This window comes from Convolutriloba macropyga, chromosome 7 (assembly GCF_964194025.1).
Source record: "Convolutriloba macropyga chromosome 7, txConMacr16.3, whole genome shotgun sequence".
Lineage (NCBI taxonomy): Eukaryota > Metazoa > Xenacoelomorpha > Acoela > Convolutidae > Convolutriloba > Convolutriloba macropyga.
Genome location: NC_134474.1, coordinates 53,809,689 through 53,837,057, shown reverse-complemented (window position 1 = coordinate 53,837,057; position 27,369 = coordinate 53,809,689). Strand labels below are relative to the sequence as shown.

At 37.1% G+C, this 27,369-nt stretch overlaps 1 protein-coding gene across 1 annotated transcript; it reads right to left on the bottom strand.

Annotated features, from left to right (window-relative positions):
• Positions 1–229: 229 nt before the first annotated feature.
• Positions 230–27,362, bottom strand: LOC142343158 (DNA polymerase alpha catalytic subunit-like). The gene is made up of 13 exons (XM_075394854.1): positions 26,785–27,362; positions 14,515–15,278; positions 13,705–14,001; positions 13,282–13,524; positions 10,680–10,874; positions 10,270–10,432; positions 9,851–10,063; positions 9,423–9,593; positions 8,927–9,075; positions 4,675–4,863; positions 2,071–2,746; positions 1,365–1,592; positions 230–1,030 (listed from the first exon to the last, which is right to left on the bottom strand). The coding sequence occupies exons 1-13, from the start codon at positions 27,341–27,343 to the stop codon at positions 390–392; spliced, it is 4,488 nt and encodes a 1,495-aa protein (XP_075250969.1). The 5' UTR covers positions 27,344–27,362; the 3' UTR covers positions 230–389.
• Between the last annotated feature and the right edge of the window lie 7 nt (positions 27,363–27,369).

The window sequence follows — 27,369 nt, the reverse complement described above, 5'->3', positions numbered from 1 at the left end:
ATTAAATACAAAACGAGAACATTGAAAACTAAAAAAATGATGTCATTAATCCTCCTCGGTTTTTGAAAATACATTTTATAAAAATCAGAATTGCCGTGACAAAATATAAGAGATCACAGTTGGACGTACTGCTATCAAATGATGCAGAAAAAGTTTTCAGCATAATCAATGCACTAAATGTAGACACATTCTGATGTCCTAGACGAACTACAATGATGCAAAGAAGAGATTATATCAAGTTTTCAATTTGTTAACGAACACAACAAACATATTGCACAAATCAAAATAAAATTCAAAAATTCAATTTCACACTCAGTTTTAAGCAATCAAGCGCTGTTTATTGTTTTTACATGCCGTCTACCACTATTTTCCAATTTGGAAGCAAATATTCAAAACGCAAAGTTGTATGTGGTGAGAGGTCTGAAGAGACTGGTCATATTGACAGATGAAAAGGCACTTTGTTTCAGCAAATTCTCAACTTGTTCCTTTAAGAGAGAGTACAACACTTTACTCTGAGCACCATTTCTCATTGCCAGATTCGCTTTCATTTTGTTCTCTTCAGCCATATTTAGCAGAGCTTTAGCAGGGTCGAACACGTAAGACATGAACGTCAGTTGGTTGTACAAATCGGCCTCCGTGACTTTCCTAGTCAATGCGTGTTTCTTACATTGCGGACAGAGGGGGTGTCGACCAACAAACTTAAACGGAATACTTCTAGTTTTGAAATCGCAATCATCACAAGTGTACACGTTTGCATAGTACTCGTTAATGAACGAGCGAAGTTGTACAAGGAGAGAATTGGTAATAGGGCCGCGGGAATCAAAGAAATGATATCGACACTTCTCACACTCGAAAAGTGCAAGGTTGCCCGATGTCTCATTGAAAGCGTTTGAGACGCAAACTTGTGCCTTGCATTGTGGACACTTGAACTTGAAGGGTACACAGTGTTGGAAGCGGGTCTGCAGGTCTGGTTCGTCTAGTTCAGTCACATTAGTTTGCTCTTTCCCTGCATATTGTGCAGGGTCCAGTCCTAAAAATATCTTGCCATATTGTTACTCAACCAGACTTCAATTACCATTCAAAAAAGGCTAAAGCGCACAGGGAAGATAGGAAAACTATTCAGGGGCCGCATCATAATTATCTTATTGTAGATGGGACCAGCTGCCACAGGTCATCCTTCGAAAAAGTTTTTTTTTAAAACAATTTCGCTAAGTTCCAACGTTACAGAACCTTTTGAAACTGCTAAGAGTACCCTTCAGTTTTTTAAATCAAAACGCTTCTAGAAAATCCTGCGTGGATTTTGACCAAATCTTGTGCTACATCAAAAAACTCGAAAGTAAAATATTGCTAAGAAATAAACAAACCTAGGCATTGAGCAATGCTGGCGCTGCTGATCTCATCAATTGGTTCACAGAGACGAGATATGACAGGATGCAGCTGTTGGCTGTAGTAGTAATGCTTATCAATTGACAGCTTGCCTCCACTTCTCTCCATTTCTTCTGGACTATATGCTCTCTGAGTGGCAGAGAGATCGGACCCGTCTTTGCACACCACGAAGGCCACTGTATCACCACCCTGCAGCTTCTTACCGCCTGTTAAAGCCAATGCATAATTCTCATGAAAGTTTTCAAACAACCTTATCAAACAACCATAGAAATGCTGAACAAAACCTGATAATTTCACCAATTGCCAATTGTTAAAATTAAATTAAAAATGAACAGAATTGAGGTTCTCAACTATTAGATCTTTACAAATAAATTTAACTTATTAAACTTTTTATCCAACAAAATACGAACGAAATGCGTTATAGCGCATCAACATAATCACTTTCTATCATCAAGGAAGCAATGGAAGCAATATACAGCTCAATAGCTGTGGACCATTTACGGGAATCTAGCTAATACGATTACCCTTTATCATGCACGTACAAACTAAACTATGAAGGCATTAAATGTTGCTCCTTATGGCTAGACTATCATGACTTATCACCTAGGAGGACTTTTGTATGCGGCGGCTCTGACATTTCTTAATGGTGAGATCTTAAATATCGATTTGGACTTCAAATCATACCTTTGCTATTAAGCCTAGCTGCAACTTGCACATGCGGAAGGCTCTTCTTATCTGCATAGAACTCCGGCGCTTTATTCAACGTCTTCCTGATTATGAACTTCTCCAACTCCACTTTGTTGTTTTCCATTGACGTGGCCAAATCCGTCAAATACTGTTGGATATTGCACACAATGTCCTCACGCATCTTATTGGACAAAATCTCACCAATCACGAACTCTCCCGTCTCTCGAGCCAAAATTGACCAATCACGTCTCACAATGTCCAGACCCTTCAACTCTTTTTCATACTTGTAATCTCCATTCGGCAATGCCGTAACAGCCAAAGCTGCGTATTTCTTCTTCTTCAATAGAAGCAAGCTCTTGTAAACGCCATCAATGTCAATTTCCAACGTTTTATAATACTTGTTTACTTCATTTTTGATACGATTTCCTATCTTGAACACTTCGGCCATGTTTTCAATGTTGGAGTTGACCATAATAGAATCAGTGTCACCATAAATGACGTCATGACCCATTCCCTCCACTAATTCTTTCGTCTTCATGAGAATCTCCCGACCTTTGGCTGTGATCAAAGCAGCCAGTGGTTTGGCGTAGAACCGGGAGTTCGGGAATCCAAGACATCCGTACATACTGTTCGCAGTGAGCTTCAAAGCCTTCTGTCTGATGTCATATTGCGCCTACAAGACAGAACATACCCGGAAAATTAGCGCAAAATAGCTGCCATTGATCCCCTTGACGCACGTCGGGAGTGAAACAGGAAAAGAAAAGATACAATAGACATAATTTTTTATAATAGACATAAAGTGTCAGAAAACGTTCTAATTGGGTAAGCCCTTTCAGCCAGATTCCAAAATTATACTTAATTCAGCCTCTATTCCATAGGCCATTAAATTTAATACTAATGCCAGCTGGCAATCACTCCAATGAACTTTGATAACCTAATGCACTTTGACTTAAATGACCTAGCTTTAACGGTTATCCAGTTTCTTTTGATTTTGTTCTTCTGACCCTGGCCATATTCACTACATTGCGTAATTCAGCGAGTGAAAGAATTCAAAATCCATTCCCTTGAAACAGCGTGAGTTAACTCAAAAGTCAAACACAAAAATCGTGACTTATGTAAACCGAAAAACATGATCGAAAGGTAAATCGAATTAAAAACACAAGGCAGGACAAGCCCTGACCTACAATTCAAATCATCTTCATTAACTAAACAAAAAACTAGACCTAGAACGGACCATGAAGAGTTTGGGATGGGATATTGGGCTAAAGCTGGATTAGGCGAGGCCAATTTTTGTTGGAGGCAAAAATTTTCAACTTTTTCCTTGTGGAAATTAGTCGAAAACCAATTAAAACACTATTGGACGGTACTTCAAAATTTGCTTGACGCTACAAACTACTCAAATGTCCTTAACAATTGTCTCAATTTGATAATAGCTTACAAAAACAAAGAAAAAGGGTTTCTTAATAATATAAAACTGTAGCATTTTAATTTAGTTCTATCTCAAAAAAATTTCTGTAAGATACTCGCGCCACATAGCTCTAAACCAAAAAATAAAGCAATTTTTTAAAACATTACTCTTTCCGTAGCAGCTTTTAAGCATAAGCGACCAACTTCAAGCGACTTGTTCTCAAACGACCGGCTGGCTTCATCAGCAGCAAGCTACGGTTTAGTGAGACTAGCTTTAGCTTAATTGAAGCGACGTGAGGTGAGCGTAACGCGGGGGTCTTTGGCTGCAGTGGGCCACGTCCTTTTGGCCAGAAAGATGTGCAAGGTAGTGATTTTCTAAGGGAAAAGTTGGTCAAACAAAAATCACAAAAAACCACAGGACCAATATAATAGCTACGTTTTGTTTAAAAAAGAAATTAAAAAAATCCTCTTCTCAGATATTTCCGAAGGTTGTAAAAATTATTTAAAATAAATTTTCTCAGCTCATTTTTATGTTAAGACTATTCTTAGGCACATTTGAGTGGTTTTCAGCGTCATGCTGATTTTGAGGTACCATCCTTAAATGTTACAATTAGTGTTCGCCTAATTTCCACAAAGTTAGTTGAAAATTTTGACCTAATGGCTACAAAAATTAGCTTCGCCTAATCGAGCTTTCGCCTATCCTACGCCCCATCTAGTTTAAAATTGAAGTGAAAATTTTGCACGCCTCAAAACCAATCGCTTTTCCGCTCGAGAACAAAACCTTTACTTCAATTTGTCTTCGAAAATCATGAAAATGTTCGAACAGCTCTTAACAAGACAGCGCCCTATACAATTTGAATTCCTCGAATTCTAACAAAGGAACTCGCCTAAATAATAGCCGTTGAGGGCGGCTATTAAACAGATAGATTGAAATGACTTACTCAATCACCTAATTCCATGAAAACTTGTCTGGAACTCATGAACTGGATGTTCTGTCGCACTTCTAATTTAACCCTTATACGATCAAGTTTTACCTATATCAATTTATTGTTTGGATAAACCAATATGACCCGTAAAATTAAACAGCGGAAAAATCACATTAAAATATTAACCGACTTTTCATTTCACGATTTTCGTCAAACTCTTCTCCAGATACCGAAATTGTTATTTTCATTTGCAAAAGGTACAACGCACCTTCAGATCAGCATTCAGGTTGGGCTGTTTCAGCAACACTTTCACTTGCTTTCTTTTGTCCACCAGCTTCCTGATCTCAGTGGGCAGGATACCAACTTTGAGACCCACATCCGGAATGTCTGGCAGAATTGGCTCATCTCCCTCTCCACCCTTTTGAGACTCAGCTGCGTAGCAATGCGAGCGATTTACCTACGCAATGAAAACACAATCAAAATTGAACTCTTGCAGCTATAGTCGAGGCAGAAACGTGAATACTAAACATTTCGTCTAATTGGATGTGAAATCATTTGGCCTGGTATTGTTTGCAAGCTTAAGTCTTTGTGCATAACATAGTCAATTATCACGTGAACCGATTATTTCAAATATAAACCCACTAACGTCGGATGCATTGCTCTCGAACGACAAACGCGACAATTTAATTTAGAGGGGGTGCAGCTTAGAAATATTTTATGGGTGCAAAAAGATGACCCCACAGGGGTACGCTCCACTGACGTCCAAGTTGGCAGTCTGATATCTTAACCACTCAGACACAATGGCCTTGATTTCCATTCGCTCACAGTGGCTTTTAGCAACGAACTTGATTTCAGAACGACAGCGACTTAGATCACTCAAAAATGAAAAACTGATGTGCAAAAGTCACTCAGCAAGTCAAAGAATGTTCCTGAACAAAAGCGCAAAAATGGTCCATCAAAAATTCTGCATAAAAAAGACCAACACGTTTACAACCATTGATTCAAGATTCGAGGGCATTTAAAAAGTCTAAACCTGGAAGTGTGTTAACATAGCCGCAGATTGCCGGAATAGCTGCGAAAGAATAGATCTGCGTTCCATATAATAGAGATAGAAACAGAGACTGATCTAAATTGAAAACATAGCTGGCAGATTGCCAGAAAATAGGCGCAATAGCATTGTAGATATGCAGTTTCAAAAAAACAGTAAAAAAGACAGACCAAAAAAATCGTCTTTTCATTGAAGGCCGATGCGTTATATTTTGACTAAAAGTTTTTGCTGCCTCTATTAGCTGCTCTCAAATAACCTCATTCATGTCATTTAGAGTGACACACAACCATTTGAACATATCTCTTTGAATAAAAGTAAATATAAGTCAACTTCAAAGTGAGGAAGTCATTTTTGAGAGTGAGGTAAGTCAAATATGACCAAAAATTCAATCACGCGATTGAACAAAAAAAACTCGCTCCACTAAGAGCGAAAAATGACGTCACACACGCACTTCAGTTAAATTGCATGAACGAATGAACAAAAAGCAGATTTGAAGTGATTGTGACGCCATATGGTCGTAACAAAAATCGCGACGACGAAATAAAAAAACCCACCCAAGAGAAGGCCAATAACAGCCCCAGTTATCGCTGTGCGGCTATTAAAAAATCGACACCGCTCAAAACGCTAGGTAAAAACCATGCAGCGATAAATTAAAAAATCTTGTTAAAATTCATTCCGCAGAAGCCTCTTATTAGGGACCTTTTGCACATGAGTTCCTTTGACCTTAAACAAATTCAAACTAAATTTCAGTTAAATTAAAGTGCAAAAGTCATTTTATTGAGTGAGGTAAGTCACTTGTGATCGAAATCTAATCACGCAATTAACCTAAGAACTTTTGCTAAAGCGAGTGAGAAATGACGTCACGCGCGCAAATGCAGTTAGTGAGACGAAGAAGTCATTCAGAAAATTTGACTTTCAGCTTTGCTGTGTGAACAAATGTGAAACGAAAAAGAGCGTCAGACGACGAAACAAAGAAACATAGCCTGAAGAATTCCGGAAGCGACTCGAACCGTCAAAACCTCACAAAAAAAACCGTAATTGCAGCTGAAGCTATCACCTTTTGTATTAAACCATCAACTCCTTATCTCCCCAGGTCTTATCTAAAAATTGGTGAAACTTTAACCACTTTCAACAAGAGAAACAAAATGCAGCAAAATTTTAAATTATTGAAAACGTTTGGTAAAGTTAACGGAAGTCCGAAATAATTAGGATGATCAAAATATTAATAGGCTGAAAAAACTGACAGGGCTATCAATTTCCCTCAAATAAATCATGATTCTAATATCAAAAAGATCGCGAAAGCAAACGGCAGATAGTAAAAACAACTTAGAAACTAAATTTAAAAAAAAACGGTCAAATTTAAGAATAAGAAAACTACAAATACATTTCTAATCGCTGCAATTAAGAAAAAAAATAACATATACTTCTTAATTGTTGTATATATGCTAGACAACAAGATTTCATACTAATTCAAAACATACCCGGCAGATTGCCGGAAAATAGCCGCCGTTGATTCCAATAAGCATGATTTGGATTGAAAGAATAGAAGATATTGAAAAAAAAATTTTGTACAAAAACATTTTTTAAGTCCGATTTATTTTGATGGCATTTCGTAGTTGAACGTAACGTACTTCTGTTTCTTAGAGAGAGGCTACAGGGGTTACTATCAATACCAGTAAGCATTAGAGATGTAACTTAGACTTATAGGAACGACGTTCAAATAGCGGGCATCTAAAATTGGGCTTTATGGGTTTATCCCGTTTCTACTTCTGACTTTAATTTTTTATACTGACTCTGTTCATTTTGAAATGCTTAACTGAGCAACTGATGTTAAAAATAACTTTTAGCAGAATGAGAGAAGAGAGAAACTAGCCTAGAGAAGTCAAAAAGATATCACGCAAAATGTTGAAAAAGCGGCAAAATGAGGTAAAGCGAAACATTTTTTTATTCGACGAAGTAAAAAAACATAGCAGGACAAGTCCTGACGTACAATTCAAAGAATTTTCATTCACTAAACAGAAAACTAGACCTAGAAAGGACTATGAACGGATTGGAAAAACCATTTAGAAAAAAATCCGATCTAAAAAATCGAAAAAACAGAAAAAATCAAAGCGAAATAGCCGGCTGAGAAGATGAGGGCGGCTATTAAAAATTTTAAAAAATTCATAGAGAAGACAATCAAAAGAATAATATTCAAAGGCAAAATATCATTTAAAAACAATACAAAGGCCGGAAAAAAATAAAATAATAGCAGTGAGTGAAAATTTTGGAAAAAGCTTTCTAACAAACTCTCAGTACTGCCTATGTTGAAAGAAACCAATTGCAAACCGAAAAAATGCGAAAATCTAAGAAAAAGCTGGCATCATTCAATTTTTTAACAACTGAAAAATTCAATATAACCAACAAGAGGTAAGTGCCAGGCCAAAGCTTAAAGGATACCAACTAGAATACGAAGAATATGGACACAATGTAAGGAACACCGTAACAAAGACTAATTCTTGATTTTTGAAAACCAAATCTAAAAAATCAAGAAAAACAAACATTTCATTGTTCAGCATTCGAGACATAGAAAAGACAATTAGTCATTAAAGACAAAGATCCATCCTCCTGAACCAAACAAAAAAAGCAGAATTCAAACATACAAAACATTGAAAGATTTTGCAAAAAATGGTCAAAAATTTTTAAGACTGCACTTATGAAAAAAAAATTAACTGTTTTTCAAAAAAATAAAGCTAAAAAATGATTGAATTTTAAACGAAATGAAGTTAAAGTCTCTCATGTTGCACAAAAAGACTTTCTAGTAATTAAAACAAAAATACAGACAAAAAAACTGAGAAAAACTACCAAAATCGGATAAGCATATGTACAATTTTATGAAACAAAATTACATCGGGGTAGAAAGAGGCGCCATAATAACTGATTTTTGACAAAAAAGACGACTGAAAGACCCAAAAAATGTGAAATTAATAGAAAAAAGACAGAAAGTGAAAAAAACAAGAAAAATGTGCCAATTTTGAACTTGAAACGCATTTTCAGGCTCTGCAAAACACTGTGGTATCAATTTCCGAGATTTACATTTCAATATAGCATCGACTAAAAATTATTTCTACAAAAAACCAAACTACAAGCAAAAACTGTACCACTTAGACGAAAAAACGGCTAAAAACGGTTATCTATATGTGCCATTCAGTCAAAAAACTACTTTTCAAAGTCCAAAAGTCACTCACTAAACGCAGCGCATGATAAAAAACTTCTCTAGCTCAAAAAAAATTAGCTCACGGCATTTTTTCTCACTTTCGCATTTAGGTCAAAACAGCGTCTGAACGAATAGTACTCCCGGTAAAAAAAACCTTAAGAAAACCAATACTCCTCTTCGAGTCGTAAAAAACCTAGAGCACCGCAATATAGCTCCGCTCAGCTCACAGCAATAAAGAACATCCGATAGTAAAATCAAATTTAAGCAAAATTGTACCGTGGTGTAGCAGATGTTGTACTCTTGCATGATCGAGGGATACAAGCTGTTGAAGTCCAGTAGAAGTATGCAGCTGTTGTAGAATCCCTTCCTGGGTTCCAAGACAAGACCACCAGCATACGCCGCCTTCCTTTTTCGACCACCCTCACCTAGAAAAATTAGCAATATGTACTGAAAACAAGTGTCAAGAAAACATCCACGAAAAACTCCAGTACAAATCTGTTCATTCCTAAATGATCACGTACAAAGCAGAAAGTTGACTAAATATGTGACAAAAAATTGTATGAATAAAAACATGTGATCAAGGCGATGATGAAGATGAGACAGCCTATCAGGGTCCACACACCTGCTTACAATCGTACGCTGGTTATAATCCGGATCTGTTAATGCTGCGCGCCTCAGACTGTCCAAAAGAAAAAATTGTAAGACCATTTAAAATTGCATGCAAAATCAATTGCATCTGATACCACGCAATAAAACAATTCTGACAGCTTACCACTGTTAGCTCCAGGCGCTGCATTTTCGTCGTTCTCCTGATCAGCGTTTACTAATTCCTGTTCAATGAAGTGCTGTTGCTGTTGTCCCTTTTTAAATGACTTGTCAGGCACTACGAAGCCCTTCTCGTGGAACGCGTGCAATAGCAGGAACTCGTTACGCTCAGCTCGGCCTGACAACAAAAATGCAAAGAATGTCAGATCAAATGGAATTTTTGAAAACAACTTCGGCTGTTCACATTTTCACATTTTTAAAGAATTTTTAATTATATCAATTTGATGGAGCTTGATAACAGTTTTAATACTATCGGCGTATAAAATATTTACAACAATGGATATTGCTAAGAGTTGCCTTCTAATTAACCCTCCGGAACAAAGTTCCCATTAAAATGACAAAATTATTTTGCAAAGTAAATAGCAAACAACGTACCTCCAGCGAATGTCCTGGATGCTACATTTCCAGCAATATTAGTGATCTGGATAGCCAGGGGAATTGACTGGAGCTCATTTGCGATTCGAATACAGTAAGAGGCGTCATTGAGAGTGAGGGCTATCAGTTGCATGAGAGTATCGTTAGAAGAGTAGAAGTTGGGCACATCCACAAACTCCACCTGTTGTCGGTCTTCGCGCAAAATCTGCAGAGCTAAACAAACATACTTATTTTAAAAATTGCCGTAAACATGTGCTCAAAGAATTATTAGTTACAATGCACAACAGAGGTAAAAATTACTCAAATCTTTCAATGACGCATCAAGATTGTAATTGCTCTTCGAAGAGAATATATAAGCCAAGAGAGATACGCTATAAGCTATTTCAGCATTTATTCTGCTCATCGCTGTTGCCACTAACCGAGATCTGTGAGGGAGTATCCTCTGCACCTGATGAGTTCCTTGGCAGAGATGGTGACGTCACAGATGAGTCTTCCTGCAGTGAGAGATGGCACCACTTGTCCATTCATGGACTTGGGAGGAAATGTCCTCTTCAGTCTACTGATCCTGCTCCAATGAGGCACCTAGATGCAATAAAAACTGCAATAAAAACGCAATAGTTACAATTCAACCACCTGCTTCTGGTTTTCTTTATTTCTGTAATGGTAGCTATGAAAAAATGATCGGGAATCACTTCAAAAATTTGTTTTGTCGATATAAGAGTCTTTAATCGAAAATCAGCCAGTCAAAATTGAGATTCCCTTTATCATGAGACTACAAGGCTACATAAACGCCCTAATACAGCAATTGATAAATATCAATGAATAGTACCTTGTGAAACATAAGTCGATTGACAATCAGATCCAACTGAAACGAGAGCAAGTCGTGTCCAATCAGAATGTCTGCATCAATCAGTTTGCACTTGCACACAAACCAGTTCAGCAGTGACTTCTCATTCGGAAGCACTGTCACGTTCTTAATTTTGGAGGCTATGTTCTTCTCAAAATTGTACGGGAAGATCGAATCCTGTAACAGTCAATTGAAAAAAATCAGCTATTTAAATCATGGTTCCGGTTCTGCTTTGACATTTCCAATCTCATCAAATATTAAAACACGATGTCCTCAACAAACAGCCTTACATTTTTAGGATTGGAAGTCTCAAAATACCATAAAACTTAAACATAGCTGGTAGATCGCCAAAAAAACCATCGTTGACCCCTTGTCCACTAGAAGTCAAACCGAAAAAGAAGAAACGATTCATATTGACAGCCTTTTCTATAAGTTTCAAAAAGTGATCTAATTTGGTGTGCAGCTCAGTTACATTACAGAATTTATTGATTGCACTGAAGCCTTTTGAGCTAAAATACTAATAGCACTTGTCATTTGCTCCAATTAAGTTTGATAACCAAATGCACCATGACAGGACTTTATCTGTTTAACCAGTTTCTTTTAATTTTGCTATTTGACTAAGACATTGTGAGAATTTAATTGAATTAATTTTGAACTCCATTCAGTTAAAATAATGAGTGTGAGTAAGAAGTAAAAAAACATAGCAGGACAAGTCCTGAAGTACAATTCAAAGAATTTTCATTGACTAAACAAAAAAAATAGACCTAGAATGAACAATGAATGGATTGGGAAAACCAATTAGAAAAAAATCCGATCCAAAAAATCGAAAAAATAGTAAAAATCGAAGTGAAATTGCCGCAAGTGAACAAAAAACCACAAGCGAGAAAGCGAATTTTTGTTCCAACTCCGTTATCTCACTCTACTTTAAAATTAGAGCGAAAAAAATTCACGCCGCAAAACCACTCGCTTTTTCGCTCCACTTCCTGTTTCGAACATGGGTGAACAGATCTTAAAAAAAGACAGGGCCACAATACAATTCATTGAATTGTAAAAAACAGTAAACAACAGACGTTAAAGCGTCGCATGCGAACAAAAAACACCAACCAAGATAATGAATTGCCGACAGAACACGTTTTCTTACTCCGCTCCTAAATTAGAATAAAAATTACGAGAACTTGGGAGCTCGAATTTGGGCATTTCTTATAACCCATTCTCATGTTCTTTCTCGCTCCTCAAGGCTTCTTTTCTCCAGGCAAGTATACGTTGAACAATTAGAACTTCCTGTCAAGCTTTTATGCACAATTTACATTAGGTTGCTCTCTCATCCTTTAAACAAAAACTACTTGTAGTTACTTCAAAACAACATCAAAGTGGCGCGCAGCTAGTAACTTCTAGAAAAAGAAAAACATAGCTGTCAGACTTCCAGAAAAAAGCCGCAATCGCTTTGTAGACCTGCAGTCTCAAAAAAACAGTAAAAAAAGCAGACCGAAAAAAATCGTCTTTTCATTGAAGGCTGATAGGTTAAATTTTGATTAAAAATCTGTATAAGTTTTTGCTGCCTCTATTAGCTGCTCTCAAATAACCCCATTCATGTCATTTAGAGTGACACACAACCATTTAACCTTATCTCTTTGAATTAAAGTAAATAAAAGTCAACTTCAAAGTGAGGAAGTCAATTTTGAGATTGAGGTAAGTCAAATGTGACCAAAATTTATTTAATCACCCGAATGAACAAAAACACTCGCTCCACTAAGAGCGAAAAAGGACGTCACACACGCAATTCAGTTAAATTGCATTAACGAATGAACAAAAATCACATTTGAAGTGGTTGTGACGTCATATGGTCGTAACAAAAATCGCGACGACGAAATAAAAAATACAAAGAGAAGGCCAATAATAGCCCCAGCTATCGCTGTGCGGCTATTAAAAAGAAAACAATCCAAAGTGAAAAAGACAAGTTAGAAAAAATTAATTAGATCCCAGAAGCTCAACATAAATAGCATAATTTATTATCTATTTTTTCTAATATATATCTACAAAAAAAACTTTTTTGAACCAACAAAAATGCTAACTTATATTACTTACGAGTTAAATTTGTCTAAATCAAAGTGGCTTGAAAAAGCCGCAGATAAACGAAAAAAACTTGCTCGCTAAGAAAAACGTTTTACACCTATTTCTTGTTCTCTATAAGTTATTGATATGAACTAAAACCATTCTTTTCGCATAGCTCTTCTAAATTTGATCAGCACATACCCGTTCATCACACGTTTTACTTCCCGTGTCCATTTACTCCAGACCATTATAGACTAAAAAGACACTCCTCCACAATTCGGACTCGGCGAACGACGCCTCAATACAATTCAAACTTGATTTGTAAAAAAAAATAGCCGTTTGAGCTGTGAATGGGGCTATTAAAAATATCGTCACTGCCCTCAAACTTGCATCAACTATGATTTTGATCTAATTAAAAATTAGATCAAAATCATAGTTGATGCAAGTTTGAGGGCAGTGACGATGAGGGACAACCATATATCTTCAAAACAGATAAAATCTTCAAGATACAAGATGTAGATAAATTAATAACCTTAGGCTTGGCAATTCCAAAGAAATGCTCGTGCCAGATCTTATTGGCCTCTTTGCTTGTCGCTTTGCCTCCCTGTTTCTGATTGGCTGTAATAGGCTGAACAGTGTTGTTGAGACTCATGTTTCTATTCACAAGAAGAGCCACTCCCACCACCTCATTAGCGTTCGATTGGGAATTGAAGGAGACACAAGATGATAGTGACACAGCAGTCACTGATGGAGCAGGTGCTGTCTTCTCAAATACCTGCAACTTAACTTCTTCAATACAGAGAAACACGACAGAAGGAAATTCTGATTTCTCCTTTATTTCCCGCTATGAGGTTAGAATAGCAGTTTTCATGACAAAATTCACACGATTTTGAGTCGTACAATTAAACATCAGGTAAAAGCATCCAGAATTTGGGAAAGTTATGGCAGTTCTCACCTTTATACAATTGATGCCTTCACATGTGACATTCATATCACACCAGCTGACAGGATTGATGTCATTTTTCGCCTTCACCTCTAACCAACAGGGACCGTAGATATTCTTATGCAACAGCAGATTCTCCAGAGCTGAGGTCTTCACACCGAATATTTTACAGAATGTGTCTCCCTCCAATTGTGTCACTTCTGGGAACTTGGTCGAGTACCTCACCTCAAGGTAGTCACTTTCAACAGGCACGTCTGAAATCTCGAAGCAGTACTCTTTCTTCACCACTCGAGACTTGAACTTCAGAATCTGAAACATTAAGTAGAAAGAGTGAAATTAAGAAAGTATGACTCAATCTTTCTTAATTAAATATAATCCCAATCTAAACTCATGATCAGACAACCAATTAAACAGCGCTTAAGATCTCTTCTCTCATTTTGGAACTTCAATATAACCCAAAAATTTAATTGATCCTCTCCTTGGGGAGACAAGAAGTCTTGGATGGTTGTCCTCTCTCATTGCGCGACAAGAATCCAGTTCCCATAAATTTTACTTTAAATCGCCGCTCATTGAGGCAGACATCGCGGGTATTTACCCCCACCCCCCCCCCCCCCCCCCCTCCCCCGTTGGCGGCAAAATAGTTGAGAAGCTGCCCTCTATCATGGAGTGCATTGATGTTCGATCTTAAGTAAGGATCAGTTTTTTATTTTCAATTAACCCCAATTTCAACAACAGCAAGGTCTAGGCTCTCGAAATTCAACTTTTGATATTTCAGCCATGAGCTTTTTCAGTTTTCAAACCAAAATTTTAAAAGAAACTTACCTTCATTTTCTGAGCCAGTTTGTCAAACTCGAGGTACAGATCCTTAGTCGTGACCTGCACATTCGGATCTGATTTCCGACTCTGTCTCGGCAACAAAAACAAAATCCTCTCCAGGCCAGTAACTCTCAAACAGCAGCTTTTCAGTTTTCCGGATACTTCACAGAACACCTTACCAAAAAGGAACAAGTACTCGGGAGTCTTAAAGGGATCTTCATAAGCATCCAGCCAGAAGAATTTGAGAGGTTTTGCCTGAGAACTTGAAATACTATCTTGATCATCTTCAAATAGAGCAGCCCAATCAATTCCATCGTTTATAAAATCGTCTTCTGGCTGTTCTTTCTGACTTGAACTTTTAGTCGATGAATCAGTAGCGTCATTTGGATCAGCGAGATTGTCATCAAAATCGAAACCTTCAAGCAAAGCACTATTATCCTCATCATCGTTAGCATCACTCTCAATATCGGGCACTGTATCATTATCAATTGGATCGTCATTGGTGTCACCAGGCGTAGAAACAGTTTGAGAAGCCCCAATAATTTCCTGACTGTCGGGAACCAAAACCTCGGGAAAACTTTCAACATGAGGCTTCATTGCAAACTTGTTCAACCTACTGTGGGATTTCTGTTCTACAAACGATTTAGCAGAGTTGGATAGTAAAGATGCGCCGTCTCTGTTCCAACAACTGCCCTTAGAGGAAGTCTCCAGAAGACGAAGTGAACTGGTGGACTTCGGCTGTGCAGTCCCTGATGATTGAACGTCAGGTCCTGAGAACGTAAAAAGAAACAGTTTATCGACTAATACACAAACATTTTTGCAAGTGTCAAAACCATAACCGATTACCGTCGGGCGAATTGCTCTCAGAGATTACCTCAAATAATATCCGCAAAACTGCAACTTGAAAACCTCTTAGCTTGAAGCCAACGCCCCCCCCCCCAAAGAAAAAATCAATGCTCTCCTAAAGGAGGCTCGGTAATGTGCGTTTGCACATAAAGTTCCGACCCAGCTCATCCATATTTTGACTAAATCGTCTATCAAATGAGGAAGCGAAGGAAAACTTTCAAAAATAAACAAACTGTTCGAAAAATGAGTTAAAAAATTTTTAAACGCAAACCACTAAACGGACTCAATGATGCCACAATTGGAGAGCCAATAATACCTACCATTAACAACACAAAGAGACAAGAGTAACAGCAAAAACATTAACTACATCAAACTCAATATCTATTTTTTAAACGAAAAACACTGATTCACTAAGTCAAAACAGCATCAGAAAAAAGCTAACCTTAACAAATGAACTTGTCCATTACATCCATCAGACTTTAACTAAGAATACTAGATATATTCTTACGTAACTCTTTAGGAAGCCAATGGTACCGGTCATTAAACAGACAATGCTTCAATGACGCCTTGCAAAGCCAATGAAAATTGCCGTTAATGAAACTACGACACAAAATAAACATCAAAACCCATTAACAAACACAAACGTTAATTAAGACAAAACTCGGCAAAATTTTTATTTCATGAGACTCAAATAGGAAACAAAACCAGCCTTCTTTTGAGTTTACTCAAAATTTATCGACTTTTAGGCCACTAGTTCAGGCAAAATTGAACAAAAAGGACCAAAGAAGCATGTTGGTGCCAATTTTGATTTACAAATTGCTGAATTTTGAAATATTTAGCAAAAATTTGAGCTAAAATTGTTTAACAATTTGGCAAACCTTTGTTTATAAGCAAAACCAATAACACTATTATTAACCAAATTTAGCAAAATTGACGAAAAATTGGACAAAAATTCCAGAAAACCTCAAAAAAAAACAACGGATATCATTCGAATCTTCACAAACCTCGATAACTGCCTGTAAAAAACAAAATTCCAAAAACCTTCAACTTCAGATTCTACGCTGTACGAGCTTTCTAATGATATTGCTCACAACTCTCTACGATGAATACCTCGATCGACCAAAATTGACTGAACAAAAAACCCATTGAGCATATAGTTTCTCTCCCGCTAAGGTGGGTCGGAACAATGAAGTTATACAAAATTGCTAATTTGTTTTTGTACAATTTGCAATGCCGTTTAAACCTGTTTCCACCAACATTTCAGGCATTTTAAAGACCATGTACAAAAAAATAATTTCAAATCATGAGAGACCACTGGTAACAAACATCAACCGACTTAAGTAGGAAAAATTGCGTGGAATGACAGGCGGGGCGTAAAATTTTCTTTGAATGAAAAACATCAGACCGACAGGTAGGTTTCGAACCCCGACCTCCTGAGTCCGATTCCTTCAACTCGACAGAGGAGGGAACCACTCGGCTATCAGGGCCTTGTCGTCGTATCACTAACAATCGGCTTTGTTTGAACAACAAACTTTATTTCGGAGTGAGAGCAATTAAAACCACTTAAAACTCAAGAAGAAGTGCATTAACAAGTCACCTGAGAAGTCAGAAAATTATTCTAGAAGAAAAGCGCAAAAACGGTCACGCAAAAATTTTTCATAAAAAAGACACACGTTTACAATAATTACTTCTCATTCGAGAGCAGTTAATCAGGAAAAAACCTCGACAAGAAAACTTGAGTATAAAAAATATTTTAACAGGCATTATAACTGAATTACAACAATTCTGAGTTGCGAAAATTGATGTTCTTTCTCAAGCAACAGTCTATTGTTTCAAACTAAAACTGTTAAGAACGAAAATTCTAAAGCATTAGAGGTACTGACTGTATGAGACCAAGTCGTAAAATCGTAAACGGCTCATCAGACACCCTGGCAAAACTTGTTTTCCTTATGTTCAAAGTTTCAAGAACCGCCCTTCAAAGAATAGTCAATTCTTAAAAAATTTTTTTTGTGCAGATTTTTCTCCACTACTTCCAAGAAAGTAGTTACCTCCGGGCGTTACCTGTTTATCCCGTTTTTGAAAACGAAAAGTCAAATGGGTCAGACGAAAAATCGCTCAAACGAAAAAGACCACGGGACTAATATAATTGCAACAGACTTCGTTTGAGAGCAAGCAATTAACCTTACCAAAAAAATCGTTTTTTTTGGCGTATGTATAGTTTGGTTAGTTACCACCGAGAAAACGACCCTGGTAAGAAGTTCTAGAAGATCGAGACAGTGATATTCAAGACCATCTTCCACAGCAAATAAACAACTTATTAATGTAGTCCCACTAAGGCCCGCTCACTCCATAGGGAGGTTATGAATCAAAACTTCCCATATTACCACCATTCCATACCTTTTCTTTTTTCAAAGATTGATAAAACTAGCGGAGAACAACCAAGAAAAGAGTTCAAATTATCTTTGAAGCTGACAGAAAAATCACTTCGATTGACTGAAAAAAGCTTTTGTAGAAAAGTTCCCGCCGAGGAGGCCATTAAGAGTGCTATGCGTTCATTATGCTCCGGTAACTTATCTCTCCGCAACGATTGAATCGTCTTCTGGAGCTAGCTGTAACTCAGATCATTATAAATCCAATAGGAAAAAGAAACATTTAATTACCTGTGCTATACTTCTAGGCAGTGTATTTTAGTTTTACAGCATCTAATTAGATGAACCGACAATTATATGTTTTGGAGGGAGAATATTTCACTTCAGTGATCGTGTAGGTTAATGTGAGATTACAACGGCAACAAAATGATCAGAGAGACGGTTGAGAAGGTAACGTAACCGACACTGCTGCTCTCAAATAACTGACGGGGACTAAATTTTAATGTAGGCTGCTTAAGCCTAAGGAGGTAGCAGTGGGGATTAGGAATAGGATTAGATTATTGGATTGAGGAACTTCGAATGATATTATTAAAAGTTATATAGGTCACACGTAAAATTTAAAAAGAAGCCAACTTGGTGCATTTTTCAATTGACTTTTAGTTGTCAACAGAAGCCTATTGAGTTCCGCTTTATAAACTTGTGAATGAGATAACAATTTAGATCAAAAAGTTAAGTGGTATGTCAATCTTAAAGTCAGAAAGCTCAGGCAAAACCTTTACTCAAAAAAGACAAACGCTCATAATAATTGCTTGAAACTTGACTGCAAGAGTAACTCAAATGACTGCAAACTCAAACTCGTATTCATATGTTAACAGACGGAAACATGTGTCATTATGAGACATGAACATTAATGTTCAACCTCACAAACAATACTCAGTTATCAGCACAAAAGCCATCAGTAACTGATCAATACTGTTTAGAAAAATTTAATCTTACAAGGAACAGGTCATCATTTCGTTGGGGGCAAATTCTCATTATACTTGTGCAATGACAACTTATGGAATAAAAAAAAACAAAATTTGCAATACTTTTAACATTGGATTGTCGTTTTTGTTGCGTAATCACAGCCTTTAGCTGCTGGGCTATAAACCCCGGTCGTCTTTTTTAAATATTCTCCATATTTGTAAAAATTTGCCGTTTAAACTCCCACAAAGTTGATCTCAAACAAATGTTTAGGCAATTTGTGTGTTGTGTCAATTCAATTCCCAATTCGATTTGGGTGCCTGCACTTTTGGAAGAGTCATTCGCATTCTCATTTTCGGTAGTCTAAAAAATCTTTCGATCTTCCATCGTCTAGATTAATTCAGGGTAGGGTAGAACTGCTATTGCTGTTTTGCATTTCAATGTCTTTTATGCAGAAACATGTGAAATGGCAACATATTCAGTAGCCGAGAAGCTGACTGCTGTAGCTCGGCATTTTCCCCTCCTTACCATTTAAAAGCCTTTCTGTGGAAACAAACTGGCTAGTGAACGCTAAACGCGTTCCACTGAAACACGAGAGTCCGTAGAGCAGGAGCGGTAGAATCAACGATCTACAATCTCAGCTTTATGATGTCTTGCTTTTGACTGGTATGTTCCGGAGATAGAGATTTTGAGATAGAGTCTTTTGACGTGAGATCTCTTGTGTGAATGCACAGATCCTTTAATATTTCGCGTTGCTCTAATTTTTCTGCCTTAATTCTGAAATCGGGTCTTTTATCCCTTTAACGTGATTTGTGCGCATTCGTCCATCAAAATTTTGGTATAAAAGCTATTGCTTCTATTGCTTTGCAGCTAGGTCATTGTCCAAAGCTTCCTGCATGCACCAAAAATACTCATTTAGGGGCTATTATACATCCAAATTTAAACAAATCAAGAAGTAACTCTATTGAATATCCGTCTACAACAAACATTGAATGTGTTGACGAAATCAAATCTTACCTAGACAGGTTTTCTGTCAACTATATGTCGATCAACAGCCTAAATTAAGACTTTTTTTTAAAAAACATTTGCTACCATCAGAGCTACAAACTGCTGGTTTGAATGTTGTCGTGATCGCCGTGATAACGGAGTGCACCAAAAAAAATTATGGAGATGTATCACTTCAAAGCTCCGATAGCGGACTATTTGTGCAGAATTTCCAGCACTTCAAAACACGAAAAAAAATCACTCGATGCAAAAATACCACGAAACAACGCAAGTACTTCATGCTCGAAAATTCCTTGGGCAGTAGTGCGACTAAAAAACTTGGGACACTGGCCTATATCAATTGGATAAAAGACCAGCCAATTGCAAGATGCCTGGCTGTAAATCAAATTCAGGGACAAAGTTCGAAAACTTAGTGGACATATAACTTTCACTCCCACAGTCCTACATGCTACTTTTTACACAGTAAGGTGCTATATAAGGTGGTATATAACATTAACTGTAATTGCGGTGCTGGGGGTGGGGATAGAATAGGTCCAACTTCAGTGGACATTTTTTTTACCGATGTAAGTACTTTCTGTATCAAAATTGTAAGTGACCAAGCAATACGTTTTCACAGTTGAGCAGTTACTAATTTTTGCACGAAAAAGTTTATTTTATAAAGCAAACCATCAAAAACCATGAAATTTTTTTAAAAATCAAATTGATTTAAATTGTCGTCCATTAAGGGTTCAAAAAAGCCTCAAAAATGCTTAATTAGACAATAAAACCGTCCATAATTTAAAACATAGCCGGCAGATTCCTGCTATAGCTTCGAAATAGACTTGCGTGCCGTATATTACAGATAAAAACAAATACAGTTAGAAATTGGAAAAGTTATCAAAGCGGCTAAAAAACTATGCAAAAAACAGCGACAAAATAATGGGGCGAATTAAAGATTTCTCTTCAGATACCTTTTTATTAGGGAAATTTATTAAAAGTTCCTTTGACCTTTAACTAATTCAAACTAAACTTAAAATAAAAAGACATTTTATTGAGTGAGGTCTGTAACATATGATCAAAATCTAATCACGCAAATGACTTTAAAACTTTTACTAGAGAGAGAGAGAGAGAAATGAAGCAACGCTCGCATAAGCACTTAAGGAGAGAAAAAGGTCAATACAGAGAAAACGAATCAGACAACGGATCAAAAAAGAATTCCAGAAGCGACTCAACGGTCCAGAACTTCCCAATCAAAGCACCCGAACCCATCATCTGTGGTTTGAAAACAATTACTCGTTAACAGAGATAACAAAAATGGTAAAAAAATTACGCCATTGTCTTAATAAGTAAAAATTTAACATTGAAACCATTCAAGCAACTGAACATTAAAACTCTCAAAATGTCATTCAGCAAAAGAATACGCTCTGTTCTGATTTTAATTGCCAATTTTTGACAGAAAAAATAATGCACGATCTTCAATCAGCGAAAACTTGTATTAATAAAAGCAAATCTAGTGAAGTTGTGATTGGACGGATAGGATCAGCACTAAAAACTGACGAGCGAAAAATTGTCAAAGTAACTCTGAGCACTGTCATCAAATCGGAGAAAATGGAAAAACAATGGAGATATCATTCGTGGAAATCCGATTGAATTACAAATGAAAATGAGAACTAAAAAATTGATCATACAAAAACAGTAAGTTTTTTGGTTTTGCGTAAACACATTTCAAAAAATATATTTCTCACTGCTTTAGAAAATCTTTTTTACATAATGTTCAATCAAGAAAGGCAAAAGAAACCGTTTGAAACTCAGAGGCAAAAAAATGTTGATTACCATATCCTAGCACCAAAAAATTTGGTATAAAAACTCAGTCAAAGATGAGCAGAAATATTATAGTACTTCCAATCAATTACCAGAGCTGCATTAAGTCAAATGAATTCAATAGCAAAAAAATGCTAAGAAAAAAATTAATCTTAAATTTTTTCAAATTATAATTCTTCAATCATAGAGGTAGAGCAAATAAATCTATAGTTTATGACAAAAACTGGAATGTGGACGCTACAGAGACGTAAAAAAACAGTTAAAAAGCATTTTTATAATTTTAAAAGTTGAAAATGCTATTAGAAAATTTGAAGTAGAAACACAGTAGACTTAGAGACATAGAAGTGTTCTAATGCGGCGAGCAGTTACAGATAGATTCTAAAAACTATACTTAAGTCACCATCTAAACTTCAAGCTATCAAGCCTAATACTAATGTCAGCTAACAATCGCTCTAATAAATGTTGATAGCCTAATGAGCTAAGACTTAATGACCGGGCCGTATTGGTTTATCTCGTTTCTTTAAATTTTGCGCTTTTGACATTGACTGTATTCAACAGATTGCGTAATTCAATCTCTGAAAAACCATTCAATTGAAACAGTGAGTAAGTAAGTCACTAGTCAAACATGAAAATCCCAACTTATGTAGAACGAAAAAAGGGATCCAAATGTAAAGTGCGATTTAAAAAAAAGGAAGCGCCCAAATAATAGACGTTGAGAGGCTGACGGCGGCTAATAAAAACAATTACACGATGTAATTTAGCATTGGAGCTTCAATAAGAGTGCATAAATAAACTAATGTCAAAGCAAACAATTAAAACAAATTAAAAGATCAGAAAAAAATTCTAAAATCAGGCTTTAACGCCAAGAAATAATTAATTTATCAATAGATAAAACCAAAGGTGGATTTTTAATATTATTACTATTATGACATCGTGGATATGCCACTGATGAAATCTGGCCAGCATCTATAATCTCAGATTAGCACGACAGTTTTCATACAGACAAACGTAAGTCCAAGTACAGCTGTTATTTTCAGTCGAGTATCTATTAAAGTAGATCCACATGAGTTCGGTCTGTTTATACTTCAAGTTTTCTGAGTTAGAGATATCTAAGATTCGTTCAATAACATAGACTCTCAATCCAGTTTCGTACTAAAAGATCTGTCTCCATCTCATATCTTACTTCTGGATGAATATCACGTCTTCTTTCAGTATTACTTATTTCAAAAATCAACGTTGTATAATCACTTCGACGAAATTACTGAGCTGAAGTACGTCTTTTATGACTTTCAGGAAAAGCAAGTGGTGGTAATAAATTTGATTCTAATGAAGCATTCTTGGATCTCACGCTACCGAGGGTTTGGTATCTTGTAGTCTTGGACCTCACGCTATTCCATTGATACCAGAGTTTGGTGTCCACATCTACATTGCTGTAGCAATCAGGCTCAAACTGATTTCCAATGATGTCTTCATTCATTTCTTCGAAATTACATCTGCAATAGCTGAGGTATCTTGACGAAGCTTTCTTTGAAGCTTGCCCACCAACTGCTATGTCAAGTTCAATTGGGATGTGATCCGAGAAGGTTGGAAAAGTATCACATATCTTCACATTCGAAATTGAGCCATTGCAAAGCACAATGCCATGGCATGTCGATTTGGTTGTGTTGAATTTGACAAACTGCTTCACGTTCCAGTCAAAAAGAAGAGATACATATGTTTTTATAGTCATTTCTGGATTCGCAAATTTCCCGAAAGCTACCTGTCGGTGCCTTTTACAGTAAAGCTATACGACAAGGTTCGAAAGAAGTTCTGAGTTTGATGATAAGAATAGAATTCTGTACTGAAACGGAAAGTTCTGTGTTATTAATTTCTCCGTGCTTAATTTGACTCCTGATAGCAATTAGTACTCTAGATGTATCTTAACGGCCGGTCTTTCTGCTCGTATTACGTTAAGATCTGGACGAAATAATTCTTCATTTTTAAATTTCTTTGTGTACCAAGTCTCCGTTAAACTTAGGACGTCTAATTGGCATCCGTAAGCACACTCGGCAAGGAGACTTTTTGCAATCAAATCGATAATGCTTTTCACATTGTAGAGTAACATTTTAGTTGAATTTGGTCAATTTTCATTTGCTGTCGTTTGCCTAAAAACAATGTTCTTTCGACGTTATTGAACATGTAGCTGTAATGCTGTGCCTCGAATTGTATATCGGTAACAAGCAGCATTGTCTCCGTCCCTGTTTTTAGATTCTTCAACCATGAGTTAATCTTTCCACGCGTTTGTTTGGAAAAATCACAAGCTTCAGTAAGGAACGAAAAATTTAATTTTTTAGAACAATCTTTAGTGGGCTTGGTCTAGAATCGATCTGAGTAACTTTTCCAAGTCATGACTTTTTCAACTTGATCCTGGTCTAGTTCGATGCTTAGCCCTTCCTAATAAACTGGTAAAAAAGATGTCTTCATTTTCTCTCTCTTTGGGGGTATTCTACCTGCTTTATGGTGCACTGAAGAGTACGACATTGTTTTCTCTTTTTTCAATTCTTTCACATTTCTTGTTGCAGTAGGGTTTCCTTCATTGTCTTTCTCATGCTCTGTGCAAGAGGCGGTGTACTGTTACTCTTCGGCCAGGCAGTTTTTTCTCGGGTATTTTCTGTGTCTCAACTGTAGGTTGTTTTTCCAGTCGTTGTACAGAAAATTTTTCTAAGCTGCTTCGTATTTTGTTTTTGTTGATCTACTGGTCAGTTAGTTGTTTTGTATTACTGTCAGTGACCTTCCCTGGTTTGCTTTTTGCCGGATTCTTCACAATTCTGACATAGCCAAATGAGTCCCGACATTTTCTGCAGGAACCAAAGAAAGTCCGAAGCTACGCCACAGCATTCACCTTGATGAATCCAGCATCCACACTTGTAGCAGGAAACGAACCCATCTTAACACTCCAAGTTACAAAGACCGCAGTGGTATTTTGTAGATTGAATTTTAGTCTTGGCGACTATTTGTAAAACTCCATCCCACCAGCTATGTTTGCGGAATTACTTCATGATTGGGAACAGTAAAAAGACCCCTTCCTACCAACAACGGTTTCAAAGGCAATAATAGGGAAAAAGGATAAGTTGCTAAGGCACTAGATCTGAGATAAGTCGCTGCCCCTTCCTTCCTACCAGTTAACGTTGCGAAGGCAGCTGTTATAACAATCACTCAAGACCCCTTTCCAACCTATGAAGGTTTTGAAGGCACCACTGAAATTAGCAATCGAAACCCCTTCCAGTCAGAAAAGGTTACGAAGGCAAAAAATTGAACGCTTAGAAAAGTCTCTTCTAATCAGTTAAGATAACAAAAGCACGACTTATTTCACTATATTATGACTAGATAATCAACGCTTGGGAAAAAATCGAGTTAAAGTGAACTCTTTGAGGAACTGATCAATGAGCAAAGTCTGAAGAATGAAGCACCAAATTAATGAAGCCCCCTTCCTAGCAGTTTAGGTTGCGAAGGCACTCCAAGAAAACATGTGCAAATTCAAACCTGATCTAAATATTTTTCTTTCTTTTCCTTGCTTGGTCTCTTACCTTTTTGATGGCTTGTTATTTTCCACATAACTGAAGGCAATCTAGCGTCCAATCATTCTGTCGTTGGGACAGTAGATTCGATTGAACGTCAAATATCGTAAATTTATTTTCCAACAACTGAAAAAATTATCTGATGTGCCCTCTCGTCGACAAGCACTACCGCTTCTACACGATGACCGAACTCTGTTAGGATTTCGAGCAACTCCAAAACTTGTAGCCCTGTCGTCACTTCTGTGTTTGTTGATCGTGTTGTTCATGGGGATGTGCAAAATTACAAGTTTTAGTTTTATTGCAAGTATGCCTTTTGCTATCAAAAAGCTTTGCACTACCTTCAAAGGTTTTTTAGCGTTTCTGTTGAGGCCGAGCCCACCATGACTTTTACTCCTGCCAAACAGTTCTTGTCTAGATTTATAGGGCTTTTTTATTGTGCTCAGTGAATTTGAACCAATGATATACACCGTAAAATTCAGGTTCCATACAAACTGATTACAAAATCTCCGCTCATATGTCTAAAAATAAAGAATGATTGAAAGAGCCATCAATTAACTGAGAAAATGAAACATTTGCGTCAATTTTGATCTTGAAATCCATTATTGGGCTCTCGAAAACACCGTATTATCAATTGGTTACGTGTAAATGCACCGTTGACCAAAAACTATTTCCACAATTAGCCAAATGTACGAAAGACGGCTACAACTGGTTATCTATAAGCTCCATTCTGCCAAAAAAACACCTTTCAAAGTCGAAAAGTCATTCAGTCAATGAACAAAAAACTTCACTCGCTCAGAAAAGATAAGTTCAAATGGCAATATTACTCACATTCGCTTTTATGTCCAAACGCCACCTCAGCAAATAGTACTTCCGGTAAGAAAAAACCGAGAAAACCAATACTCGTCTTCGAGTCGCACAAAACCGTGAATGCCGCGATATAGCTTTGCTCAGCTTACAGCGGCTGTAACCCAGATAAATTTTTCGTTAAGGGTGCAAAGAGAGTTTGACCTCCCGCCCCCCAACCAGAAGCACTGCCCGCTCGGCCTTCACGCCCTTCTTCTTGCTAATCTGCAATCGATTTCTATTTTAGCATTAAGCTTTACTTGGGAGTGAGGGCAATAGAGATCACTCAAAAATGAACTAAAAGGTGAAAAAAATCACTCGAGAAGTCAAAGAAAATTCTAGAAGAAAAGCGCAAAATGGTAAAGCAAAAAATTTGCATAAAAAAGACCAACGTGTTTACAATAATTGCTATGAACTTCGTTCAAGAGCAATTAGAAATATACAATAGCAGAGGCAGTGCAGTCGCACGGCAGTATAATTTTCTATTAATTGAGAAGTAATAGGAAACTACAAGACATCGTCTCCGACAAGCTTTTGATATAGAAACCGTGGCTCTTACGGGAAGCAGGCAAACTAGAGATACATTTAAGAACTCTACATACATAACTCGCGCCAGCAATGAATTTACAGCTGTATTTTTTTCTACTTTGTAATTCTAATAAAGGGCCGTGTACACCATCCGGCAACGATAGATGTAGGTCGGAAAATAGGGGACTGATGAGTAGCACTTATCCGGATGCTGCACTCCAAGCTGTTCCCCTCCAAACAGTGTAAGGCGGCCCGGCCCAGTCACAAAAATAACTAACAAGTGGAGAGGAAAGCACCTATTTACAGCTGTATTGAGTCATCCAAAAATTCACTTTTGAAATTCAATTTGATCGCACAGAACTTACCTGAGCTTTCTGGTTTAATTTCTTTCAAGATGTCCCCCAAGATATCATCTTCGTCGATTTTCACCTTCGATTCTTTCACCTTTACGGCATTAGCAGATCCAATCGATCTAAAAACGTCATCAATGCACTTCATCTTCTTTTTAGTTCCTCCTTCTGCCTCCTTGTTACCCTTCTCTCCTTCCATAATTTTCCTCTTTTTCATTGATTTTCTGTTACTCGGCTCCTCATCTGAATTGTAGTCGTAGTCTTCGTCGAATATTTCACGGCCATCATCGTCATAACCACTTCCAACGACAAAATTACTCTCGATTCTTCCTTGCACGCGACTTGAATACTCTTCCTCTGTGACTTCTTCGTAAACGTTTTCAATTTCACCAACTTCAAAAGCGTGCTTCTTTCCTTCAGCTTTACACTTTTTTAATAACTCAAGCGCAGACTGGCGACTATTCTTTTCTCCCCTGTTTCTTCTGCCTCGACGCTGAGCCAAGTTACTCTCAAGTTCCTCTTCATCGTCCTGCTCCTCCGTATCATTAATCACATTTTCGGAGTTTTCAGCCATTTCGTCCCTGAAAGTTGCAAAGTTTT